Raw genomic sequence first — 27578 nt, forward strand, 5'->3', positions numbered from 1 at the left:
TTTGTATCACAATATTATTAGTCTGCATGTAAAATGATTATATTTATATATGTTATATTTTATATTTTTTACTGTTGCAAATTGCATTTTACAGGCCAACGACTACCGCACGACACTGTTATGTGATAATTAATGGTTTTATGGTTTGGAGTTCAGATTTGTAATCATGCACAAACTCAGGGAGGGGCTGGGGTGTGCTGCAAACCCCTTCAATTTTTGGAGTTCATTCTCTGTTGTTAGCCTGTGTTGAAAAAAATGACAATGAATGAATGAATGATAGTTGATAAACGACATGCAGTGCATAAACCCATTTAATTAAGGATTTTCCTTATTCTCTTCTATTCTTTTCTCGGTCTTCTTTTCTCTCAAACTCTCATCCCTTATGCTCTCATTTTTCTGCGAGATTGCAATAGTCGATCTGCTTTTCTCTTATCTCAATAGTCAGGTCCTCACTCCTCAACATCTTTAGATCTTCTTCTAGCTCTCCCAACTAGCTTATTCAAGGTATTGCACTTAATATTTTCTTCTAAGATGAAATTTATTTGATGAAATTAGATCAAATTGGGAGATTTTTTTTTATATTTGGGTAATCAAATTCATTGATCCTAGAGAATGTTATTGATTTTTATTATTAATTTGTAGTTCCAAATTGCCCAATTGCCTAAGACAGAATCAATTTATTTATTGTGTTTTTGCTTGAGATATGAATTCTTTATAATTTGGATTAGATTGATTAGTTTATTACATATTAGTAGTGGGTTAGTGTTGAAATTAATAATATTTATGATTTTTTGTTTTATTTTTAGGTGTTGTTTTTAATGACATATCAAACTCAAAATCCTAAGCCACGCGAAATACATAGGAAAGTAAATTCATACTTTCAAAACAGTGATGTGTTATTGATGATATTCCATGTTCGGTTCAGCCTCAAGTCCTTGAACCTTCTAGTTTTGTGAGAGTGCAGTCTCGTGAATTTGATGTTAATCACATTGAGCGTGATCCGAGAAAGCGTGATCCGAGAAAGCGCTCTTCTATCTTGTCATATCTAATTAACGACCGGATAAGGTTCAAAGAAAATATATACTTTTTGGTCCATATACACCAAAATTAGAAGAGTATCAAACGCATGGTTGTGGGGTTTAAGATCACAGATTTAATGTTAAATTGTTTGACAAATATGCATGGCTTGAGTACTCTGATGCGTATGACAAAGCATTTTGTTTGGTATACTTTATTTTTATAGCAGTAACAGGCGGTCATTGTTCACTTTTGTTGGGTTCAACAATTGGAGAAAGGTTGGTAAAGACAAATGATCATTTGAAAGACATGTAGGGAAGACATGATCTCCACATTATAAGTATATGCAAGATTGGTTAGGCTTAAAACATGTGTGTTGTCATATTGATAAAGTCATGAATCCATAACCACCAGAATTGATATAGCAGAATCGGTTGCGGCTCAAGACTACTATAGAGGCTGTAAGATTGTTAGCAAAGCAAGCACTTGCTTTTAGAGGTGATGATGAATCTGTTGATTCATTTAATCGTGGAAATGTTGTTGAGACAGTGGATTCCTATGGGAGAATAAGTGAGGAAGTTGCAAAGGTGACCTTAGAAAATGCCACTCGAAATGCTACTTACACTTCACCAAAGTTCAAAAATAAATTCTAAGTATTTTTGCCAATAGAGTTAGAAGAAAAATTCATGAAAAGATTGGGGATGCTAAGTTTTGTCTGCTTGTTGATGAAGCACTTGATGAATCTAATAAGGAACAAATGACAATTATCTTAAGATTTGTTGATTCTCATGGGTTCATTCGTGAACGATTCTTCCATGTGGTAAGTGTTAGTGATACTTGTGCTGCAACTCTTAAGAGTAAGATTGATAGTGTCCTTACTGAATATAATCTTCAAGTTGAAAATTTGCGTGACTAAGAATATGATGGTGCTAGCAACATGCATGGTGAGTGGAATTTATTGCAAGCTTTGTTTTTGTAGAAGTGTCCATATGCATATTATGTATATTGTTTTGCACATCACCTACAACTAGCTTTAATTAGTGCAACAAAAGATGTGACATTTGTCTTTTTATTCTTTCAAATGCTTACTAGCATTATTAATGTTGTAGGCTCATCTGCTAAGCGTTATTTTAAGTTGAAATCTGCTCAAGAAATTGAAGTTGTGGAACAAATTGCAGCTAGGGAACTTGAAACAGGAAGGGGAGCTAATCAAACATGCAATTTGCAAAAAGCTGGAGCTACATGGTGGAGTTCAAGGTATTATTCTATCAAGAACTTGATGAAATTATATAACTCAACTACTTTGGTTTTGAAAAACATGAGGGATAATGGACTCAATGGAAAAATACGTGGACAAGCTTTGAGTGCTTGTACAGCTCTAAGATCATTTGATTTTGTGTTTAGCCTATTGTTGTTAGATAAAACTATGGGAATCACAAATGCTCTTTGTAAGTTTTTGCAAGAACAGTCTCAATAAATAATAAATGTAATGAATCTGGTTGCTAGTACAAATGGTCGTCTTCAAAAGTTGAGATAAGATGGTTGGGCTGATTTCTTTGCTAGTGTTGTATCGTTTTGTGACAAACATACCATTGGCACTCCAGATTTTTGTGCTCGTCATATGGAATGTACAAATCGTCTTTGTCAACAACAAAATTGTGTCACTATTGAGAATTATTATCGTGTTGAAATATTCAATGTTGTAATTGATTTTCAATTGATGGAACTAAACAATAGATTTATTGAGCAAACAAGGGAACTCTTGATTCTTAGTTCTGCATTGGATACTAGATTTGATTTTCAGTCATTTGACATTGACAAAATATGTTGTTTGGCTGATAAGTTTTATGCTCATGATGTGCCTGATGTGAATGATCTAAGAGACTAGTTGTAGCACTTTGAGTACCAATTCTCTAAACTTTCAGAATTTTAAGATTTATGAACCCATTTTGAGTTATATCAAGAGTTTGTTAAGACAAAGACACTATTCTTGTTGATTGAGAGACTAGTCGTCTTGTGATGACTCTTCATGTTTCTACAGCTACAATAGAGAGAGCATTCTCAGCCATGAAGCTCATTAAGAACCGACTTTGAAGCAAGATGAGTGATGATTTTCTTGCAGATTTAATGACAGTCCATATTTAGAGAGAAATTGTTGATTATATTGATTCAAATTCGGTTATAGATGAGTTTTATGCATTAGGTAACCAAATAGCACAACTTAAGTAGTTTAAGGATATATGGTTTTCTTTTAATACTTAAGGTAAATTTAGCCCCTCACTTTTGAATCCTGGTTCGTGTCTCGTGGTAATTATTATGTATGGTGATCATGTAGCTAGTATATAGTAATTTTAACACCAAATTACTCTGAATTCTGCGATTATGACTGAAACTGACATGTTGTACGTCCATGTATCACAGAAAAATCTACTATGATAGATAGATCATTTTTGTGTTGCAATCTATGTTTATGAACTGCATGTATCATTTAATTTATAAAAAGTACGCGCGTATTTGTAAAGAAGATGTTGCAAGTTCAACTCGTGAAAAACTTGGAACTTTCACCCGATTTCCTTCGATTAAGTAACTTTCAGCGCACAGTTAATGACTTAATGTGATCAGGATAACAATTAATTGAAACCATTGAACAGCAGCAGTATGGCCAAGTCGTCCACAGTTTGTCCACAATCTAACAAAACAAAGCGAGTCCCTAGTCCCCACACGTAAATCAATAATTCGAATATCCCAATTAAATTCATATGCTGTGTGCTATGACCGCAGATCCAAGATGCTGTCTATGCGACACAAACTGATTTTGGTGTATCCTCCTTCAAACCACACGCAGCATTAGTTGCCGTTGCTGAATGCAAAACCACTAGCTAGCTAGCAAGAAAAGACAGCCTTTTCATCCTTCCCCACCTCTATAAGAATCCATTTGCTTATTCCTTGCCTTTCTTCATCAAACGCTTAAGAGCTAGCGAGAGAGAAATTAAGTAACAAACGCCAAGAAAGATTCAAGGAGATTAGTATATATATATTCTGAGTTATAATGGCTGCAGTGGTGGAGGGATGGGTGAGCGAGCTGGGGAAGCTGAAGGAGAAGGTTGGAGCCAAGAAGCAGCTTCTGTGGTCGTCGAAAAAGACGAAACATGCTGAAGGAGGAGATCAAGGTCAGGTTGATCAGCAGCAACAGCCAGCTGCAGCTCATGAAGGAGGTGTGATAGAGACTACGGTAAAAGAGAGGAGGAACTCTTCTACGCTTTCTGAGGCCACTGTTTGTTTGCTCATGGACCGTTTTGTTCCTTGGTGATAGATATAATATGGTGTGTTGTATCTAGTCGATCTAGTTAATCTAGTCTTGAATCTGTACATTTTCTGTGATATTACTTTTGTTTTATGAATCGTCAATTTGCACTTCTTGTGCCCTTAAATTGAGTGTCGAATTGAGTAGTAGTGTCAAAATGAAGATTGGTGAAATGGATCGATGCATAAAGTTCATCTTGCATGCATGGCCAAACCTGCAAGATCTTCTTCCCTCTTATATTTAGTTAAGCCATGAATGACCGCCATTAATTCATCATCAGCATGGTTCTTTGCTAGTTACTCCGGCCAACATCTATCCGGCTATCTCTCGAGATTTTAGGAAGAAAAACACACACATATATATATATATATATTAATAATAGTACTGCTAGTCTCCGACCAATGACAATCAATGAATAAGTTCTTGGAAAAATTAAAAATTAAAATAATCTCTAGCTCTTCTTTCATATTCTTATATTTTTACAAGTGTAATTCCATATTTAGATGTTGATAGACTAACTTATCATATCATGAAAGTTATATGACATATATAATCACTAGAATTTACAATTAAGTTGTTTTCTTGATTTCAAATGAGTTAATTAACCTCCTAAAGGCTAGGCTGGCTTAAAGCACACTACATGGGATTATCTAGATGGCCAATCTGTCCATTTATTCTGTTCTTCGATTTTCCATTTAAGAAATTTTTAGGTAGGCGCTTGAGATCGTTCTTGAGCAAAAATACATGTGTATATGGGAGATTATATCACTGTTCATCTTTGTTTATTTCAAGTAAAACAAAGTATGTTAACTATATGTGATAAATTTGTTATTCTAATTAGTTCATTACGTATCTCTGGATGTGCATAAGTAATCTCTATCCCAAACCATATGAATTATATGTAACCAGCTTACGAATGTATTTTCAAAAGACAAGTACGTAAACCCCATTTGCACATTCCTAGGAGTAGTTGGTGTTCGGTGTGAAACTGAATCAGTGAATGTGAAGTCCAAGTCAAGTTTTGATCCAAACAACAAGTTAAGGCCAACTCGGGAACAGATAATTACCTTGGAGCTGTTTCTGCAACCGGAAACATACTTATGAATTACTCCTTTCTTCTATCGCTATTGCTGTATTGTTTTCATGTTCAGCTTGGTGGATCTGCTAATGTGATTCATTAACGAAAACGTGTTAGCACAGCGAGATGAGCTTAAAACCAATATATTGCAGTGATAAAACATTAGTCCCTGAAAATGTTGTCCATATCTGGCCAAACTGGGATCTGCACAACAGTCAGAAACTCAAAATTATTCTCACGTTCCATTTTCATTGCATCTCTTTCCAACAATATAAACTTTCAGATCAGACCTTGTGGCACAGTCTGCAATGTGGGAAATTAGGAATTGAAAAATTCTTCTTTCTTGTGTTAAACTAATCAACATCTACATATGTTCAGAGGAGTAACATTGAAAAAAAAAATATCTGGCCTCTATTCTTCTTATATGCCTGTATACATGCACACATTTAAACAATTTGCACCAACTGTAAGAACTAAGAAGCCAATTTTCTGCTCAGAGATTTAAGCTGTAGAACTGGCTTCTATGCTGGCCGAAGAGAACTCATTAATTAATTTGGGTAGCTCTTCTTCGCATCTAAGAATCTCACTAGCATATCTCAGAGCTTCATCTACTGTGTCAGGCTCTAATGCAGTAACTAGGGAGACAAATAACTTTCTGTCTGTTTGACCATGAAATAGTCTTTTGAACTTCATTGCAATATACTGAAAGGCTCGGTGAGCCAACGTAGGGTTATTGGTGTTATTATTACTACTGCCTGGATTATGACTGGTTGCTGGATTGAAGTCATGAAACCATTCGCATCGAGTGAGAGGGACTTGCTCAATCTTCTCTTCGAGCAGATCAAACTTGTTGAGTATCAGAAGGAAGTGTTTCTGATCAAACGCTGGATGAGTTACAATGCTTTCAAACAGCTGCTTACTTGCCATCATCTTGTTTATGGGTACCCCATTGGCATCTTCACAAATTTCATAGTAGTCTGTCAATGCAACACAAAATACGACCATATCAATGTCTTCAAACATCTCCAGCAACTTGCAGTTTCCTCCAAGACTATGCACTCTAATGAGTTGATACCTGTGATGAATAAGTGTACCAAAATGTCAAAGCATAATTTGAGGATCTTCCAAATAATTCTAAGTTAAATTACGTACAGGAGAAGAAGCAAAGAGCCTTTTCTAGTTCTAAAAGAAGCTACAATACCAAAGAAGGCTTCACTGTTGGCCTCTTTAAATAAAACCAAGAGATTGGCCCAAAAATACAAAAGGACAGTCCAAAAGTTTAAATTAAGACCACATATATCTTGGTGGATAAAATTTGAACTGATATCTTGTGGAGTTCCAATTAAGTTAGCGATCAATTAGTACGCTAACCTGATTATCTTTTCAGTAGTAACTACGTGCTAACTAGTAAAGCATATCATTCACGAACTGTGTAAGAAGTTCCATCCTTGACCATGTGTATCATTCACTCTAAGGCTAACTATTCTACAAGTACATTAGTATCCTTTGCTAGATGCGTACTCCCAGAATCAAGAGGTCTAAAGTGCTTAGCAATATCCATACAATGCACCTAATCTCATCAGCAACTATCACCAGGACTCCAGGAGGTTTGCCTACTGAATGAACAATAATATTTTGCTCAAACATATAAATTCATGAATCAACAGCTAACCTTTTCAAAGGATTATGCTGATAGATAGAAGCCAGATCATTGCGTTCAGATGATCTAGTAAATGAAAATTCCATGGTATTAAGGCTATTGGATGTGGTAATTCCCTCAGCGTATATGATGTCCATGTCTGTGGGCTCATAATCGCTCCTTGAAATTTCAACAGCCTGTCAGAACCATAATCAAATTCACGAACTGTGTAAGAAGTTCCATCCTTGACCATGTGTATCATTCACTCTAAGGCTAACTATTCTACAAGTACATTAGTATCCTTTGCTAGATGCGTACTCCCAGAATCAAGAGGTCTAAAGTGCTTAGCAATATCCATACAATGCACCTAATCTCATCAGCAACTATCACCAGGACTCCAGGAGGTTTGCCTACTGAATGAACAATAATATTTTGCTCAAACATATAAATTCATGAATCAACAGCTAACCTTTTCAAAGGATTATGCTGATAGATAGAAGCCAGATCATTGCGTTCAGATGATCTAGTAAATGAAAATTCCATGGTATTAAGGCTATTGGATGTGGTAATTCCCTCAGCGTATATGATGTCCATGTCTGTGGGCTCATAATCGCTCCTTGAAATTTCAACAGCCTGTCAGAACCATAATCAATTCAGTACAAAGAATATTGTATAATGATAAAAAGTTATCCACAATCCGTGTTCATTTATAACAATGGCAATTTTACTAATCTGCATGGGTTTAGGAATGGAGGAAAGGGGCAGCTGGAAAAACAGAAAAATAAATGAAATCCCTCCCCATTAGTCTGTTTACTAGCTTTTAGGAATCAACTCACAGTAGTTTAATTACAGAATATTCTGGTGACACGATATAAGTCATATCATATGTTGGTGTGGTCTGGAGTTATTCAACAAAAAAAAACAAGTGCAGCTTTGACATAATAATGAGCTTCTGGTGTATCAAATAATTGGAAAGTTTGATGCCTAAAGGACACAGAGATTAAAAATAAATCAAAGGAAAATTAGCACAGGCAGTTTTACTGTAAAATGTGAATTGGCTAAAGCTAGAGAAACCACAGAGCGTGATCTCACCCGATTAAGAAAATAAGTAGCTTGTCTGGGTAGCATTTCCAATTCATCCCTCCGGTTGTATGTGGATTGAATAGCTGGATCCTTCCACAACTCCTCAACAAACGGTGCATATTCACGAGTAGCAGCAGGAAATATGGCTTCCAAAGTACCTGATATCATACTTTTTAGTAGCCAATCTGCAAAAGATTTCAATCTTGGGCCAATGGCATATGTTGTTTTACTGTCCCGCTGGCTTGTAATTCCTGTTAAAATCAAACAATTTCAGACACGACTGTTATGTAAAAATATTGATGGCAATAAACTATACACATGATGTCAATTTACAGCTGTTTAATTTTTTAAAGCCAAATCCCCAAAGAGAAATGTAATAATGAACAAATAATATAGCAAGATATTTTATTCCAATACAAAATGGTATTGAGCTTTTATAAAAATTTGATAAACTATCAATCGAACTTGGTATTGTCAAAGGTGCTGAATCAGCTGACCATATAATGTAACATTACTCATTAATTGAAATCTGACTTTGATTGCATTTTACAACTGGTCAAGCCTTATAATCCCTCTAACAGGGAAACAATCATCTAAAGGCCAGATTATTAGTTACTCATTGAATTTATTTTGGAAACTACCATTAAGTGATTTTATATGAATGATTAATTAATCTGTCGTGGGGTTTTTCTCGTAACTTCACATCACTTGGAAAAAGAGGATCAGAAGAAACAGAAAATATTGTCAACTAGTATTATGAATCGAAAGTATGAGACAGGTACGTAATTGTCAAACCATGGGATCACAGGGTTTAGGACATAATTGGTCGCAGTAAATTGGATGTGCAGATTCACAAAGGGTTTCCTAAGACTTAAAACACTATAACAATGTGCCCAGTGCACTAAAATGAAAAACTACAGGAAAATCAGACAGTATCATAATCCCTTAACTATCTTCTGAAATCAAATTTGAATTTCAGGCTTGAGTGCACATTTGCAACTTTCCTGGTCTGCGGTCAAGGTTTGTAAAGAGGGATATACAGATGCTAATTTTTTTTTTTCAACAACGAAAAATTGGTTTGATGCTAGGAAAAGATAAGAGTATAAAGCATGTAACTGTGTGCATGCGCTGCTATCTTTACACAATTTATTGATAAAACGACAGACTGTGAACTCGTTAAAAAGAAGAGAGAAGGCGGAATCCATTTTTTTGTACCTGAAGGACCAGGTTCATCTTGAAGATCTCCTTTTCTGTTTGCAACCGATAAACTTTCTTCTTCAAACCATTCACGTCCCTCAAGCAGTATACCAAGATAACGGTACAATTTGCTTTGGATCATGAACTTAATATTTTGGCTCTCATCTTCAGAAAACGGAACATTATACAAAAACTTTGCCTGCAATAAGAAAATACTTGGGGGTCAAAATAGTTCCAGATACTAATCAGAAGTGTGTGTGTGTGTGTCTATATATATATGTATATATTATATATATACATATATTTATCGGATCAAAAATAGCTCTGTTGTACGCTGTACATTATATAACCACTACTTGGTTGATAGAACCATAGTATGACTATCCACTTTTGTTTCCAATAATTTGCAGATTATAGAGAAGAAGAGAGTAGACAAGAGTTGGTTTATATTACATTTGGGATCAGTTTGTAAAAGATAAATAATCTGCTTTGTAGATTCCTCAAGTAAAAGAAGAACGAACCATAGTTCTTTGTTTCTCTTATATGCATGCATACACAGAGATAAGTTAGTTTGTGGTATCATTTTAGTTAGCTATTATGTGCACGTTTTCACTTGATGGTTGGTAAAATAATTTTTAGCAAAAGCTGACTGATACGAAGGATAAAGAGAGCTACCATGATATTACTTAATAATGAAAAAGAGGGAAACGTACAGACTATGTACAGACGAAATCAATAAATCTACATATAAGCATTTGTGTGTCATCAACTTCTTACAAGTATATAGATAGTTAGATACTGACCATCAGTTAGCAATATGTTTATGAGCACATATAAAGCAAAATACAAGTTTGTGATCAACTTCTACGGTTAAACTTCTCTTATCTAAGCTTTTCTACCACAAATAAGTGTGTCAATGAAGCTATGTAACAGGAAGCACACCAATTAAGGTATGGAGTTAACAACATGTAGCGATGCAATCATGTTCCATGAACATACACTTTACCTGTTTAAATATAGTGCTTGAGCCAGATTTATGATGCCCAACTAAAATAAGTTTGTTGAGCAGTTTCTCTTCAATATAGTTTCTCTCTTCTTCCGCAGCAGGAGGATTTGTAGATTCAGTAGGAATTGGCAAAGACAATATAGTACAAAGTAGCTTTATTTTCTGCAAGGATATATTTGAAAGTTAAGGGGTGTTTGCTGCAATAAAATTGACTTCTTAATTATAAACAAAAAAAGAAGCCATTGCATGTTTTTAAATGCATACATACCCTGTCCCATATCTTTCCCTTTACATTATTCATTCCTTCTTCCTGATAGGATCCGTCTGCACTCACCCAGTAGTTAAGATTCCCTTCACATGGCACTCCTGCCATCTGCATAAATTAAACAAAATGATATCAACGGAACGCAGGGTTTCCAAATCTTTATCTTAAACAAAATGATATCAATGAAACTAATAATGAACCTGAACGAGTTAAGTATAATAACCTGCAGCATGAAGACCTCTAATTTGGCTATCCTTCGACTGTTTATCGTTATTTGTGTGTCCCCATTACTAGCATTTAGCTTTAGAGGACCCCCAACATTCAGCTGGGGGCTTATAACTTGGCAAGGCCTTTGCCCAACCTGTTCAATCAAATCAGCTCCAATTATCCCAGTGTGATCCAATTTGCACCAACATAATGGACTAATAACATGTTACAAGAATAAAAAGCATGAGCTGAATGCAAACTTTACCTTCCCCCAAAAACCAGATACATTATCATACCAATAAGATCCTGGTTTTAGCCCTTTTGGAGGGTTTGTACAACCTTGCAATCTAGATAGCTCTTCTTGTGTAAGAGGCTCGTCATTCACGAAAACAAGATTGCCTGGAAGTTGATTTGCCTGGCATGATATCTCAGCTTTCATGACCGCTTCAGTTAGCTCCTTACCTAGAAGCCGCCTGAGCATCCTAGAACACTTGCCTAAACTCCCTCGCCTCAACTCATCAATCCCGAAATGAGTGCAAGTAATACATTTCCTTCCTTCTGGCATTGCCCCCATTGCCCTCAGCACACAATCACAGCAATACTTTGCATCACAAACAATACACACCTCCTTCTCAGTGAACTTGTTCCCTCTCCCACACCGATAACACGATCCCTTCTTCCCTTTCCTCTCCACCCTCGGCCTCATTTCCACACTCTCCTCCTCCCCATCAAAGGAATTGAACTCCACCACCTCCACAACCACATCATTCGAATCCGGATCACGAAAAGTCACAATTGATGGCCTTTTCACATGGTGAGGAACAATCTCGTGTTCCTCCTCCACACCACCTTCCTCTCTGCCAGAGAAAACCTCAGAGGAAACACTAGCCGAGCTCAAACCAGACTCTGTTGACCCCAATCACCTTCTCCACCATCTCCAGCCAACTCCAGCTCACCCTCTGAACTTCCACAACCCAACTCACCAGAGCTTCCAGCTTCATCACGCACACCCTTCTCTCCATTGGAACCAACAATCACCTCTCTTTCGTCCCCAACTCCCCAACCTTAGACTCTGTTTTGCCTTTCTGATTGGATTTCGCAATGGGCTGGATGATCGGGAGTGACAGATTATGCAACAGAGACGCTGAAGAAACCGGAGCAGCAGTCGGGATTCGATCAACGTCGATCGGAAAAGCACGTGGGATATCATAACCCACCGGAGGACCATGATACTCCACCGCGAATGAGTACTCCAACTCCGCGCTCAAATCTGCGTAACTCTCCAAATCAAAACCATCACCTTTAGAACCCACAACAGCACGACTCAGCTTTCTCATAACCGCAGCAGCCATTCCTTAGTCACCAAACTCTCAACTCAATCTCGGAAACACCAAAACCTCACAAACCCATGAATCAAAAACAGTGTTTACGCACAACCCGGAGACCAAAGAATGAAGCTCTTCTTTTTTTTGAGTTTTGACGAACCCAACAGAGGAAACTCCTCCAGTGGGTGAGTCTGTGCAAGACAAAGACAATGAGACAAAACAGAGAAGATATGAGGCTTGGGTGTGGGCACTGGGAGAAGACTTGGGGGACTTTGCCATTTTCTAAAGTAGTTATTGCTCGGAAGTTCTGAGAGAGATGTAGAAGACGAGAAGCAAAAACTCTGGCACTTACAAATTCAACGCTGAACAAGTCTTCGGCTGCAAGGTGTTATTCTCTGGGAAACGATGTACGATAAAGATGTGTGACTCTGACCCTTATAGCCCTGGTTCTTGGCATTCAGGGATATTGTAGTCAGGATCGACTGAAGAGAGGTGAGAGTGGCTGGGTTCTATTGGTGGGAACTGGGTGCAGTAGAGAACAGTGTTGCACATTGTAATTTTGCTGGCGTTGACCTGCTCATTTTGCCGGACCTCCCAAATGGGCTGCTTATTTCTCAGTCAGATGAAAATTTGGTGAGTTTTTATGACCATGACACATTCCTCTCTTTTTTTTTTCCTATTTCCTCTCTTTTGAAAAAAGCTTGCGTACAACTGGTATGTATGTACGTATGCATTCGAATTATCTTTTATTTGTCTACTTTTTGCAATGTAAATAAATAATTTTAACCGTTTAAAGGTAAATTAAATTAATAGAGATCATGTTTGCAAAAAATTGATGTAAACAAAAATCGTCTTCATAGTCGATTGCATCAAACAAATTGACAGTTGATCATGAGACTACTAACTTTCACCATAACCGTTCATTTGTTTGATGCAATCGAAAAAGCAAACGATTTTTGTTTATGTTGATCTTTTACAAAAATGATCTTTAGTAATAAACTAAACATTTGAACGGTTAAAATCATGTATTTATATTCCCAAAGTGTGCAAATAAATGAGAAAATCGTTTTGCTTTTTCGATTGCATCAAACAAATTGACAGTTGATCATGAGACTACTAACTTTCACCATAACCGTTCATTTGTTTGATGCAATCGAAAAAGCAAACGATTTTTTTTATGTTGATCTTTTACAAAAATGATCTTTAGTAATAAACTAAACATTTGAACGGTTAAAATCATGTATTTATATTCCTAAAGTGTGCAAATAAATGAGAGTTTGGACGCACGCGTATATACTAGTTTGTACGCAAGTTTTTTCCCTCTCCTTTTTATGCAGGGAGAATTTTGGTACAGTTGAGATTGTCGCTAATTTGCTTAGATGCGTAAACTTCAAAAGGATTTCTTCATGAAATGAAAACAAGAAACTAATATGGTTTCCATCTTGACTGAAAACCTAGTCTAGTTTTTATCAAAGAGTTGATGGGGGGCATAAGCAGTCTTGTGCAAGTGAATCTTGAAGGTGAGGTTAGGTGAATAATGATCCATTAGCTTACTTGCGTGTGAAACAAATTTGTCGATTACTCTTTATTTGTTCACCTTGTGTCCATTTTTATAAACTCATATCACGTGTCTAATTGCTCAATTATTATATAATTATGAGTTGAGAAAAGACACATAACATGAGTTTAGAAGAGTAGACACAATGTGGGTAAATAAAAAGTGGTCAGCAAATTTGCTTATACTTGCGTGGGACTATTTGATAACCAAGAAACCGTGGCTATTCCCCTGTTTTTTTTTATGCAATACTTTCTCGGTTTACCGGTTGAAAGAGAGGGCTTTGGTCAGGTTGGAGGTGGAATCTTTGTGTCCAAATTTAGAGCATGTTTACTTAAGGGCAATGGTGATGGGAGTATGGGGAATCATTCCAATTCCGTGGAAAATGTATGGTTAATCACATTATGTGGAAATTGTAAGTCTACCAAACCCAATGGTGAATAAAAAACATGTGAGTCACACGTCTAAATCATGAGCTATTCCACAGATCTTCCATTCCGGTGGGTGAATAAGGTATTCAATTTGATTCATGGGTGAGTCATTTTTTAGTTTAAAAACTAACCTTATAGTTTTATGGAAATCCGTAATTATCCATCCCAAATTCTTTCAAATTGGTCATCTTGTTCGCTTATTACAAATTCATTCAAATTAGATCTCATTTTTTAGAAACATTCATGTTAATTACTAATTTTCATTCTGGAGAACATACATATAAACCGGTGAATAAAAACGAAACATTCTCTCCCTCTTTCTTTCTTTCTCATTCTTCATGTAAATAGTAAAATAACTGAATGGAAACTAATCGATCTCTCTCATTCCTTCTTTTTAGGGGTGGCACTTAAGAACGAAAGACCGAAAACCGAACTGAAAAAACTGAACCGAAGCCGAAAAAAAAAAAACCGAAACGAACACAAACCGAACTGAAAATTTAGAAAACCGAACCAAATTAATCGGTTTGGTTTCCGGTTTGGGCACATAAAAAACTGAACCGAACCGAAAAACTGAACTATTCATAAAATAATGTCGTTTTACGTTTATCTTACCGAATATTTGATTTGATTAATGTGATGTTAGGTTTATATCATATATAATTATATGTTTCTTTTTTATAGTGTTATATATATATATAATCATCTATGTATATATATATATATATATATATATGTATGCTTCAAACTAGGAAGCACGGACACGTGCTTTGGGTAAACCGAAAACAATACTAATATGTCATAATGGAAGACCTATTACCAAAATGCGAACACCAAAAGTCGTTTGCATATCTGAAATCACCTAATTTTTGTCACCAATTGTGTGCGGTCGCACTAATGAAACCCATTTGGCAAAGCCCCAGTCAATGAGGATTTTAATATGTCAAAACGCCTCTTTTTTAGTTGTCCAAATGTACGAACGGTCAAACCATGTCCAAAACGGACGAAATTTTTACGGGGTCCCTAAATATATATACCGATCACATCTGCTGGTGTCGATCGACCATATTTCAAACTAGAGTTAGCGATCGCCCTAAGTGTCAACTAATGTATCATAACCTTTATATTAGGTTTAAAATAAAAACTATCGCATTATGAAGCGGCTATATAAATGAAACTTCTCCGGATCGATCAACACCAGCCGATCTGATCGATATATATATTTAGTGACCCTATAAAAATTTCATCCAATTCGGATCTCGTTTGACCGTCGGAATTTTTGATAAATCGAAAACACCACTAATATGCCCTAAGGAAAGACATATTAAAAATATGCGAATGCCGAAAGCTATTTGCATATCTGAAATCACCTAATTTTTGTTACCTATTGTGTGTGGTCGCAACGAGGAAACTCATTTGGCAAAGCCCTGGTGAATGGGGTTTTATTATGTGAAAACGCATGTTTTTTTATTTAACATTGGTACGAACAGTCAAACCATGTTCAAAACGGACGAAATTTTTACGAGTTCCCTAAATATATATACCGATCACATCTAATGGTGTCGATCGACCATATTTTGAATTGGAGTTGTCGATCGCCCAAGTATCCACTAATGTATCATTACCTTTTATATTAGGTTTATAATAAAACTATCACATTATGAAGCGACTATATGAAAGAAACTTCTCGGAATTGATCGACACCATATGATGTGATCAGTATATATATTTAGTGATCATTTTAAAATTTCATCCAATTCGGACCTCGTTTGACCGTCGGAATTTCCAGTAAACCAAAAACAACACTAATATGCCCTAAGGGGGGACCAATTACCAAGATGCGAATGAGGAAAGTTGTTTACATATTTGAAATCACATAATGTTTGTCATCGATCATGCGTGGTCGCAACAAGGAAACTCATTTTGCAAAGTCCCGGTCAATGAGGTTTTATTATGTGAAAACGCCTATTTTTTGGTTGACCGTTGGTACAGACGGTCAAACCATGTTCAAAATGGATGAAATTTTTACATGATCCCTAAATATATATATCGATCACATCTATTGGTGTCGATTGTTTATTTGTGACGTTTTTTTAGAATGTTTTATAATAATTCTTTTATTATTTAAAACCCTTAAATTAGAGTATTATATTTTTTTCCTATACAAACCCGCAAGGCCCGTTGACGAGCCCCTAGATTTAGTCCGGTTAAAAATAAAAAAAAAACCGAAAAAACAGAACCGAACCGAACCGAACAGTTCGGTTTTCAGTTTGGTCTATCGGAGAACCGCGAACCGAAGTTCAATTTCAGTTTGTTTTCCAATTTAAGCCCAAAACCGAACCGTTTGAACCAAATTCCACCCCTACTTCTTTTATCATTCTTTCACAACTGTTCAGACCAAAAAAATATATTCTTTCACAACTGAATGAAAACGAATCATTCTCTCTCTCATTCCTTCTTTTACATGTTCCTTAATGTTACGTATCTAATTGTACCTTGAAGTACCATTTATCATAATCTTCCCCGAAAATCGTCTTAAAATGTGTACATGATGAATGTCTATCAACTCGTATTACGAAATATAGTCTGGCCATACACTTATTTTTAAAATTCTTGACTGCATAATATGCTTGGCCACACATGTTGACGATCCAAGTCTATCTTGCCTTTGTGGTAGGGTCGTAGATCATCTTTGTAAACTCCAATATCCAAGTCCAACCTTCTGTTCCGGAAATTGGGGATGGATGACCAGTTGAACAACGTACAATTATTTTTGATAATTAAGCGTATGAAACGATAATGAAGAAATTATCTTCTCCTGGAAAGACGTACATAAGTATATATGGGTATAGTTTATCTTCTGTTCAGTATACTGATATTGAACAGAAGAGCGTTTTTCTCAAAGCAATGCTCCTTACATCTTTAAAATTCAACGAGATACAGAACCGGCCAAACTGGCTTTCTGCATGTTGCAGCATACGTATTACACCAGACTTAGACCTTTAGCCTTTATGGGATGATTATTTCTTTGATCATATACTGCATTCCGTCGATGTGGGCACACCAACAAAGGCACGAGCATATGCAATTTTCGATGGGGCTGAATGATTCATATAGTGTCGTGCGTGGACAAGTTCTTTTGATGAATCCACTGCACGCTGAAGAAAGAGAACTTGCATGCATTGACTATCAAGGCACCTCAAGGAGTCAAGGTTTCATCAATCTCGATCAGTGCAGCTATGCATGGTTGTCAAATAAACCTGGCAAAACTTCTTAAATCACACTAACCATGGAGATCGTCATGATCGATAAATTGGCTCTTTAAGTTGCTGACCTCATTGCATTCACTGCAAAAATCCTCGATATCATGTGGAAACTTTCTTGTTATCGACTGCTAATATCGATCAGTCCTCCTTCGTGTAACCTTACATAATTACATCTTCATCTTTGTTTTTCATGCACTAGCTGGTTTACTTCTAACTTTCCAAGTTCGTAATTACTCAAGCTAGTATACTTCCAAGTTCTGGACTCTGCATGTAGCAAAACTTGCAGATCAGTTGCAGACAGTTTAGTGGTACTCTAATAATTCAGGTGGCACAAAAAAGACCGACTAACGACGTCTTCGAAGGAGTCTATTCCTCTCTTGACCTGTTCCAAAAATATCTCTGACTAGATCGATGCTAGCTGAATGACAGTAACCATTAATATTTAGAGTCTAATGTGGAGTTCACATTTGTAAAATTTCAGTCAAAATAGAGGTGTTCAAGTCATTCAAAATTTAAGATTTAAACTTATAAGCATGAACGGTTCAAGTTTGACAAATTTGGTGCATCCATTACTTTCAAAAAGTTTGATACCTTAACTATCATCATTTTGACTAAAATTTTACATAAGTCATCTATACATTAGACCATAAAAATTGAATAGTAGAGATGTGAAAATGTAATCGAAAAGTTGGTTAATGAGCTATCTCTTTTAAAATACTCAAAAAGGTATCTCTCATTAGAAGGGGGCTATATCATCTATTAATAAAAAAAGAAAGAGATTCCAATGGTTAAATTTTTGAACTACAAAAAAAGCTCATAATTTATTAACTTTCACAAAACTGAACTTATAATATTATTGTAATTTAGACACAAAACTGAAAGCAAAACCACCCAAAAGATTGTGGGAGAGTAGAAAATAAATTGAGAGTTTTTGCACACGCGTAGGTGCATGTAGAAAGGCTAGTGTGTGTGCCTATATACACACACACGTACACACTTAAATTTGTTAGAAAAATAGTGAATTTCACTATCTATTCTAAACTAATTTAATTAAAAGAATTTGAGTGGACACACTTAAATTTGTAATGATAAATATGAACTTGTAATCTCTGGTATTAAGAGTTATAAAACGTATATTTAACTGGTTAAATTAGTTATGGTGTGAATAAGAAATTTTCACTATAAACGTGAAAACTATTTAAATTCTGGAATGTGTAACGACTTAATCACTTTAATTTTATAACGTCAGATTCAATACGATTAAATTTTGTAACAAAAGATTGAATGAGATTGAATTAAGTAACTGTCGAATTCATTGTGTAACAGTCATAACAGATGAAATGAAATTCATTGAGGTAACGGTCGTAACGTTTGAGAATTCATTACATAAACGGTCGTAACGTATGGAAATTCATTTTGTAACCGCTGTAACTTATGATAAGAAATTCATTTATGAATTCATGAAAATTCATTTAGTGATCAAATTTTCTCTCTACAAATAGCAACTTATTCCTTCATTCGAAAACACAATTGGAAATATATTCAATTAGAGAACATCTCTCTAACAATCATCTCTTGATCAAATTTGTTCTCTTGGTGATAGAAAGGGTTCATTCCAATTCGCTGAAATTTTTGTAGTAGTGCGCAACTTCAAGAATTTGCAAGTCTTTGTATCTTGGGAGACTAGCGTTATTAAGTCCTTACACAGGTAGAGGCGGCGTAATTGTCTTAAGGTTAGTGTGGTATCACATACGACTCGACTTTTTCTTCTATTCATTTGGTATTGGTTGAGTTATCGTTCCAATTTTCGTAATCTTAAATTTTTGTTCCCGTATAATTATTTTCTGATTTATATTTATTTCAGAATTTAATTTACTATTTATATATTTACAATATTGCCCCATTATATATATATATTACTTAGGTACATATTGATATATACTTTCTTTCGACAAAGAATATGTCTGGTTGCAAATAAGATGGCATTCTTCTACATCGATATTCCATACGTTATGGCATTTTGTGTTGTTGATAATTATTATGTGTACTCGCCACACCACGTGGCACTGTCATGTGGTATACTCAGTCAATCATATTATGTCATGGTAAAATTAACATGCATGTGATGTAAATGACAATCATAGTAAAAAAATGGACCAATAACATTAAAGGGGTACACCACGTGGGATATGTGGCAGGTATATATAATAAGAAAAATGTTTTAGCGCCATAAAAGGCACCAGGTCCGGCGCCGTAATTTTACGTGGCATGTCACATCACCTTATTCTATTAGCAATTACAATAATCACAAAATGTTATTTTTGAATGAAAAGACAATCATATCCTTATTAATCTAATGACTTTAGATTATTATAAAAAAATTGTAGTTCTTTTTGTATATCATTTATTTTTTAAAATCCTTTCAAAACATAATAAAAAATATGATATGTACAAAGTATGCTGGAAATATATATATATATATATATATATATATATATATATATGTGTGTGTGTGTGCGTATGCGTGTGTGTGGTGGTGTCTATATGATAATTATATTAATTAATTATAACCATTAATTAATCGTAAATGTAAATTAATTAAATAATAAAGTTACGAATCTTGACATATTTGTCACTAGAAAAGTTACTATCGACATAACGATATTAAATATGATATTAATTAAGACATGTATACTCTAAGAAAAATAACATTTCTTACCTTACATATCCGCTTAAATCGATTATAGCCTAAAAAAATAATTTTTCCTTTCAGAAAAAAACCAAAAGAATCTTACCAAAAGGTTTAATCTAAATATAAATGTTGTAGTTACCTTACATCGTCTGAAATTTAAAAATAAATATATTTTGTGCACATATATATATATATATATTTGAAAATATATTTTTGTATATATATATATTTCGCGCGTGCACATACATATTTCAAGCATATTTTCGTAAATTTTAATTTTTAAAATTGTATTTTAGAAGTATTATTGTGATGAAAATGAAGAAATGATAAAAAGAACAAAAAAAATATTTTTATAATAATTTAGAACCGTTGGATTTACAAGGATATGATTGTCTTTTCATTTAAAATGATATTTTTATATAATTTTAATTGTTGATGTGGCAATGTGACGTGACATGCCACGTAGGATTGCGGTGCCGAATTTAGCGTCATATTATGGCGACATAGCACTCCTCATATAATAATTTCTCATTAATCTAATTCAGCTTCTTATATATTACCTCGTGAAGGTATAAATCGAAATTATTTCAAAGTGTCTTTAGTTTACATAAATAATTAAGTGATCTATCATTGTCCTTCTGTGTAATTTGTGTAAACATATTGATCAACAAGTGAACATGCAATTGATTAACCGAAATTAAGATACATATATAAATATAGTAGACGTAGTAGCTTGTAGTTTATCTCCATCCGATTGATTTACCTACCTTATTTTTGACGCGCAGTTATTTTGAAATGTACCTATACGTATGGTACGTTCTTGAATCTTGAGATTTAAGTTTTGTGACCAGCTTTCAAACCACAAAAGATTCTTTAATAAGGCCAACTCCTTCTGCAATAAGATTTGGTTCATATAATTGTAAGAATATACAAATAAAAGTGGTTAATTCTCATTTCTCGACTCTAGTTCGCTTTTGGAACCATGCATTGAATCTCCAAGTCTTTTGACTTGTAAGAATAATGCATGCATCTTGTAACTCAATTTCCTAGACGGGCTTTGCTTTCTCATTAAGAAACTTCATTGCTGGTGTGAACTGGGCCGGACATTGAATACAATCCACTATTATTTTCAACAGACCTCTAATTTCAAAGGAGCAAAATTAAAGCAAAAGAAATCATTCGGTATGTGCCCTTCGGTATGTGCTTTGCCTCGTCTTCGGCATACTAGCTAGATTGGTAATCTGTGTTTCACAACATCATAGAACATATGAAATCATTCCGAACTCCATGAAATATTTACACCTATAAAATCATCAGAGAGTATATGTACAACTTCTATTCGAACCAAGTTCCAAACTCAATAATTCCAAACACAGAGAACAAACTATACATACCATAACACACTGCAAATAACTGTGGGTAATATAATCTACTCACCCAAATATGATAACACAAACCAAGCTAATTCTATATCTGTGGCAACAATGCAACCAAATTGTGGTCCATTTTGCATGTGCATCTTTTGCATGCTACAATCAGCCTTTCGAATTGTCCGTACTGTTCAATGGTGTACCTTTTTAGCCTTTATACGAAGGCTCCTCCCACACCCACCACCACTCAACTCTGCACCGGTCGGTGCCCTTCTTCTTCGTCTGAAGCTATTGGCGCGTTGCTGAAGGGACCACCGGCCACCGGACAAACAGACCGACATCATCTTCTGCGACAGCGCGTGTTCTTCACGTCTGATCAGAGAATCGAATATCGTCATCTTCTTCTACGTACGTACTCCCTTTACCTTTCAGTAGTGATAGAATAGTTGGTCAGGTCCGGCGAAGAATTGTCTTCCTTCTCCGACAACAACACCTTCCTCAAGTCCGGTGCTTGCTCCGAAACCCGCCACACCTTAACTGACCTATCTAAGCTCCCACTGTACACGATCCATTTCTGGTCAGTTTTGTCCTCGGCGCAGCAGTGGTCTTCCTCCACTGTCAGGCACTTAACTGGGCCTAAGTGGCCCGTCAAGACCGACAGGCAAGTGTGAGCTCCTCCCTGCCCGAGCTCCCTCCTCCACACGCAGATGTTCTTGTCCGCCGAGCCGCTAAAAAGCAAGTTCCCGGCTGTGGCAAGGCAGAGCACGGCGAGCCTGTGGCCGCGGAGGACCCCGCCAAGCGTAAGTTTCTTCCTGTATTCCCAGTAATTCACGTTCCCGTCCGACGAGCCGCAGTAAACGGTCGCCGCCAATTGGTTAACCGCCAATGCCGTAACCGCGTTTTCTTGCTTCAACAATGTCTGCACCAAGAAATGCGTGGACCCTTTTCCCTGTAGCTCTCTCCTCCACACTTTCACAGTGCCATCCGCCGAGCCGGTGAACACCAACGAATCAAAACCGACCACCACTGAGTTCACGGCGTCATCGTGCGCCACTATCGATTCCAAACACTTGGAATCGGCAATTCTCCAAACTTTGACGGTCTTGTCCCATGAACCGGAGTATAAGATCCCTAGCTCTTCATTCAAGCTCATACACGAGACGGCGTCGAAGTGCCTGATCCTCACCACGTTGCGGTGGCGTCTGACCTCCACGTAATTCTTCGGGTTCATAGAGCTCCGAAGGAAATCTTTCATCGTTGGCAATGACCCGACCCGTTTATGAAGGCTCGGCTTTTTCTGCGACACTTTCCATACCCGAATTTTTCCATCTTGGTGACCCGTGAATATCCTCTCTCCGTAAATTACAATGGTCTTCACTAACCCGCTGTTTGATTTGAACCCGGTGAAGTCCTTCAAGTTCTTCCAGACCCGGATGTTCTTACTATCCGACCCGGTATACAACAAGTCTCCGCACACCGCTAACGAATATATATGCCCTTCCTCTCGTACCAACGACCCAACAAGCCCGCTCTCCGGCAAGTTCCTCTCGTCCAACAACGGGTTTAACGGCGACGGCGTTATCCACGGAGACTTTGTGTACGGCGAGGCATTCGTCCACGGCGACATAGCGTATGGAGTTGAATCGCCGTTGCTGTGGTCGTTGTCGTAGTAGCCGAAAGTTGAGGCGGGGGTCGCGGACAACGCCCGTGCGTAGCCGGGGCTGGTGGCCGCGCTAAAGGGATTGTTGTCGCAATAACCGGGGCTCGTGGCTGAGCTCTGCACGTTGCTGTTGTTGTTGCCGTTGTCGTAGTAACTTTGGCTCATGGCTGAGCTACGGACGCTGCTGTTGTTGTCGTCTCTCTTATTTGGGGTGGGTATGTTCGGGTCGGATTGCAATAGGGCTCCGAATTTAGGTCTGTGGAAGGAGGTACGTTCCACCAACATGGTTCCTCCTCTATCGTTCCTCATTAACGACGTCGTTGAATGATCAAAATGAAACCAGAGAGCTACAAGCTGAAGCAGAAGAAGATATGAAAATGGAGTTTGAAGGTTTACAGAAAATTAAAAAAATTTAGCTGTCGAAGTTTTTGGAAAATTGGGAGGGGAATGATGGGGTATATATCAATAGAAGGCAGGTGAGTGGGTGTGGGTTGTTGCCACGTGGAATGATGAGGCGTGAGCGTTACGAACCGGTAAAGACGGTCAGCCGGTAAAGGGTAGCAAAAGCTGATTTATGGCTGGAACTGTTTTTGGAGTTTTGTTTGCAACTATCGGTCTCTACACGTATTAATATTTGTTTTAATGAAATCTGAAATTTGGGGTAACCCAAAGAGGAATAGGTTTTTGGTTGTGAGGATTACGTGGATTGTTTTCATACGCGCTGGTTTGACCTTATTAGAGTTAGGGTATTTTTGACATATGACCATTGACCTATGAGTTGGTCAAGATATTTTACGTTTCTAAGAGTTGCACGACGCCGTTAATTTCCTTTCGAGTATGGATCCTCAAAAAAAAAAAAAAATATATATATATATATATACACACACATGCAGAATGGTTTGCATGTATCGATTGGGTTTGCCTAACATGCAGCAATGACGGGTGGAAGAGTAAGAATTTTGTGCCGGTATTGCAAATGGAGATTCGTGTTCGATCTTTTTCTTAGTCTAGATGAAGTGCAAGTTTAGAAAAGTTGGTATGGACTGCTAGATTTGGTTTCAGTTTTATATTCTAGAATGAACTCTTGCACTACTAGAAAAGTAGAAATAACTTATCCGAATTTTTTTTTTGTCTTCAAAGAGATTTGTCGCCTAAGTTGTTGCCCTTTTCAGTTTTAAAACAGAGAAATTGAACTCAAAATGTGATTGTTGTTATTCTAGATTTTAGTATGTATGTTTCTACTTAGCTATATGTAACTCGTTTACTCGATGGACTTTAAAACATATACAATAGGACTTAGTCGATGTAATCAGCTCATAACCAGCTAAAGCTAAATCTGAGTTAGCTCAATTCAGTCAATTGTGGTTTCCACCCCAAAACAAGCTCATCACTAATGTAATTTGTTAATCATCTACGTACGTATTAGATGTCAAATAAAAATAGCAAAAAATTTTAACTTTAGAATTACCATTTGATAAGTCGTTCTAACTAGCCAACGTACAGTAGAACCACACATGTAAATTTTGTTGCTTGAGGCTTTGCTATGATGCTATCCCTACTTCAACTTTCAAGATATCTGAAGAGTCATAATGTTTTCTTGTATGATTAGGTTTCAGAATTTTGGCTTGACCTGCCTCAATCATGAACCACCGTTTATTGTGTGTTCCAATTGAGGATAATTCAAGATATTGCTAATTAAGCTCCCATTTATCACATGACCAATAGTAGGTCCAAATTATTTGCTTCCTAAAGTCATACAGGTTGGTGAACCATATATCCACGTACGCCTCAAGGTTCAATTTGTACCAATCTATTTAGCTATATCCTCTTTTTTGGACAATATGAACGGTACGATTGGTACCAAGCTAGCTATAGTTACAGAACCTCCTTATCGTTTAGGTTTTGGCCTCGTTCTATGCTGTAGCTTAGGCACCGTGGCGCACCAAAGCCGCTAGGCGTTAAGATTTTGATCATTTCATGGCCTTCGACACTTAAGGTCAAAGACTAGATTATGACCAGCCGCTACCTGTAGGGATACTGCCGGTGGATATGACAGAGACTGGACCCGATGAATAACTGACGCGTAACAGTTCGTAGCATACCCAAAACCCTAAAGGCGTGCCTAAAATAGAATCGAAAGCCTTTTATTCAGTTTATTCACTTTATTGTGTGTTTGTGAACAACGTCATCGGATACGAGTTAGGTCTGCAAATTGGCCTGATCTTAGGTAGCCACGAATCCTTGTAGTTAGGTCGTCAATGGTGCATAAGAGCATCTCCAACCAGAGATGTTAAATTGTTGGAGTCAAATTCAAATTTGACACAGGAGTTGTCAATTTCAAATATAACCAATATATCAAATTTTATCGAATTATCAAAATATTTAATTATTAACACCAATCATCTTTATGTGCTCTTTCTCTCACTTACAATGTTTTCCCATCATCTTCTTCTTCTTTTCTACTAAGAACATCTTCTTATAGAGACCCCCACCCTCCCGTGCATAATCCCCTCATAATCAAACCCTCATTTTAAGAATCAATACTCTTTATAAACCAAACTCTCATATATCCACAGACTCAATCATACCCAAAGCCTATAAAAACTAAACCTATCCACCCGGAAAAAATTTGTAAACAATCTTGCTTATTCACATACCCAGACACCCAGTCGTATCCAATAGTTAGATCCGCCCCGCAAAATGTTGATTCGCTGCAAACCTAATCCTACCCAAAACATAAATCTTGTTGTTGATTTGCTTTCATCTGGTAAGAGAGAGAGAGACTGCAAACGAGAAGAGGAAAAGATGAAGAATGAAACAATAAAAAATAGTTTGACAGTTCTCCTTCATAATGTTAAATTTGACAGTATTGAGTTCAATGTCAATAACACGTTAGAATTGACATTGCCACCTCAAAATTGACATTATTGTTGGAGATGATCAAAAATGTCAAAACTAGCTGTTGGGGCTTCCATCTGTCATTATTTGACTAGATAGTTGGAGATGGCCTAAGCATGACGGATTAAGCAAAATATCGACTGAGGTTTTATGTGATCGATCCGAAAATTTTTAAAGTAGGTACTATCAGTCGTCAGTCATCTACATCATCCATTGATCCATGTACATCTATGGATTGAATTAGTGAGGATGGTTAGAGTTTACTTGTCATTTTCGCTTGATCCATATCTCACTCAGTTGAAGAGCTTGATTTCAAGTATACTGATCGATTTGATCAAAAACAAAAAAGCATACTGATCGACTTACATCATGTAGATCATCGAAGTCCCAATATTCAATCCGAGTACATAACAGTTATAATATTTGATGTGCACGCAATACTATATAGCACTTCTCATCGATCTAATGAGATATAATTAGTACTACTGGTGAGCGTTAAAGATGAGGAGTATAATATCTTCCACCAAAGCAACAAAAATATTTCCACACTTTTTTACAAAGAAATATCGCCATGATGAAACTGTTGGGAACACAATATTTGTTACTTAATTATTTAGGTTGTCCTACTTGATGAACTGTTATAGTATCCATCAGCTACGTACCATTTAATAAGTTGCTGATATATACATTGAACCTACGCAAAACATACACATGATCGTCAGCAAAATAAAAACTTAGATGTTTGATTGTATAATAAACAAAACCATTGATGGGTGGGAAAAGAAGCAATTTCTACTGATTTTCTTATGTTCATGTACGTTTCTTCAATGTATTTACAATAGTTTAGCTGGTAGCTTGGTAATATGTATAGTTTTCTATATATAGCTGCTTTAATTTATCTGAATAAATGAACAATACTTTTCCAACATCTGTATCTGACTTTTGTGAGCAATCACCCAACTCCATCGATTTATGATCATCTTCATGTACGTAAACACTTAATATAATACTTATGGCTGCTTTTTTTCTTTAGATCTAATTTTCAAAAGATCGATTTCTGTTACTTCAAATTGAATCAAGTCGTTTGCTGTCATTATTTTGGGTGGAAATCCTTCTTTATGTTTGGTGTGAGTAATCATGTCCCCGTTGTAAATAATGGCTTCCACATGTTAATCAAATTCGATCTTCATACGAATACAATTCAATCTTCATTCATTTTGGACTGAAGGTTATAAGGTTATATATATTTTGATTATAGATTGTATGAAGCTATATCGATCAAAATTCATTTTGTATAAAGTTAAAATTGATTTTGTACTATTCAAATTATTACTATATAAAGTTTGTACCAAAAAAATTATTACTATATAAACTACGTTTAAGCGTCTTACCCCTCAGTATATACCTTACATTTCAGTTTACTATAATCATGTGAAAGAAACATGCATCAGCATAGATCACTTTTGAGATAACTATTGGAAGTATGGTGGTGGTATGATGAAACATGATTATATCCAAAGGATACATGGCTATGTTCATGGAAGCATGAATTATATCCAAAGGATGCATGGTTGCTCTTATGTCCCAA

The 27578-nt window shown here is 36.3% G+C and overlaps 3 protein-coding genes across 3 annotated transcripts; 1 reads left to right on the forward strand and 2 right to left on the reverse strand.

Moving 5' to 3' along the window:
* Nucleotides 1–3837: 3837 nt before the first annotated feature.
* LOC126783076 (uncharacterized) lies at nucleotides 3838–4467 on the forward strand. The gene has a single exon (XM_050508463.1). The coding sequence runs from the start codon at nucleotides 4067–4069 to the stop codon at nucleotides 4325–4327; it is 261 nt and encodes an 86-aa protein (XP_050364420.1). The 5' UTR covers nucleotides 3838–4066; the 3' UTR covers nucleotides 4328–4467.
* A 1323-nt stretch (nucleotides 4468–5790) lies between these two features.
* On the reverse strand, nucleotides 5791–12355 carry LOC126783065 (extra-large guanine nucleotide-binding protein 1-like). Its single transcript, XM_050508451.1, is given in 10 exon segments — nucleotides 5791–6474; nucleotides 7508–7671; nucleotides 8131–8372; nucleotides 9337–9517; nucleotides 10325–10486; nucleotides 10593–10697; nucleotides 10813–10950; nucleotides 11062–11708; nucleotides 11711–11852; nucleotides 11855–12355. Coding segments are annotated over 10 exon segments (2649 nt in total). The 5' UTR covers nucleotides 12149–12355; the 3' UTR covers nucleotides 5791–5900.
* Nucleotides 12356–21435: 9080 nt separating this feature from the next.
* On the reverse strand, nucleotides 21436–23481 carry LOC126783069 (protein JINGUBANG-like). Its single transcript, XM_050508454.1, has one exon. The coding sequence runs from the start codon at nucleotides 23399–23401 to the stop codon at nucleotides 21854–21856; it is 1548 nt and encodes a 515-aa protein (XP_050364411.1). The 5' UTR covers nucleotides 23402–23481; the 3' UTR covers nucleotides 21436–21853.
* Nucleotides 23482–27578: the final 4097 nt, after the last annotated feature.

Source organism: Argentina anserina, chromosome 2 (assembly GCF_933775445.1).
Source record: "Argentina anserina chromosome 2, drPotAnse1.1, whole genome shotgun sequence".
NCBI classification, from domain to species: Eukaryota; Viridiplantae; Streptophyta; class Magnoliopsida; order Rosales; family Rosaceae; genus Argentina; species Argentina anserina.

Bases quoted from the DNA above. Each gene is read 5' to 3' on its own strand.
- LOC126783076 (XM_050508463.1), top strand. From the start codon at position 4,067: ATGGCTGCAGTGGTGGAGGGATGGGTGAGCGAGCTGGGGAAGCTGAAG.
- LOC126783069 (XM_050508454.1), bottom strand. From the start codon at position 23,401: ATGAGGAACGATAGAGGAGGAACCATGTTGGTGGAACGTACCTCCTTC.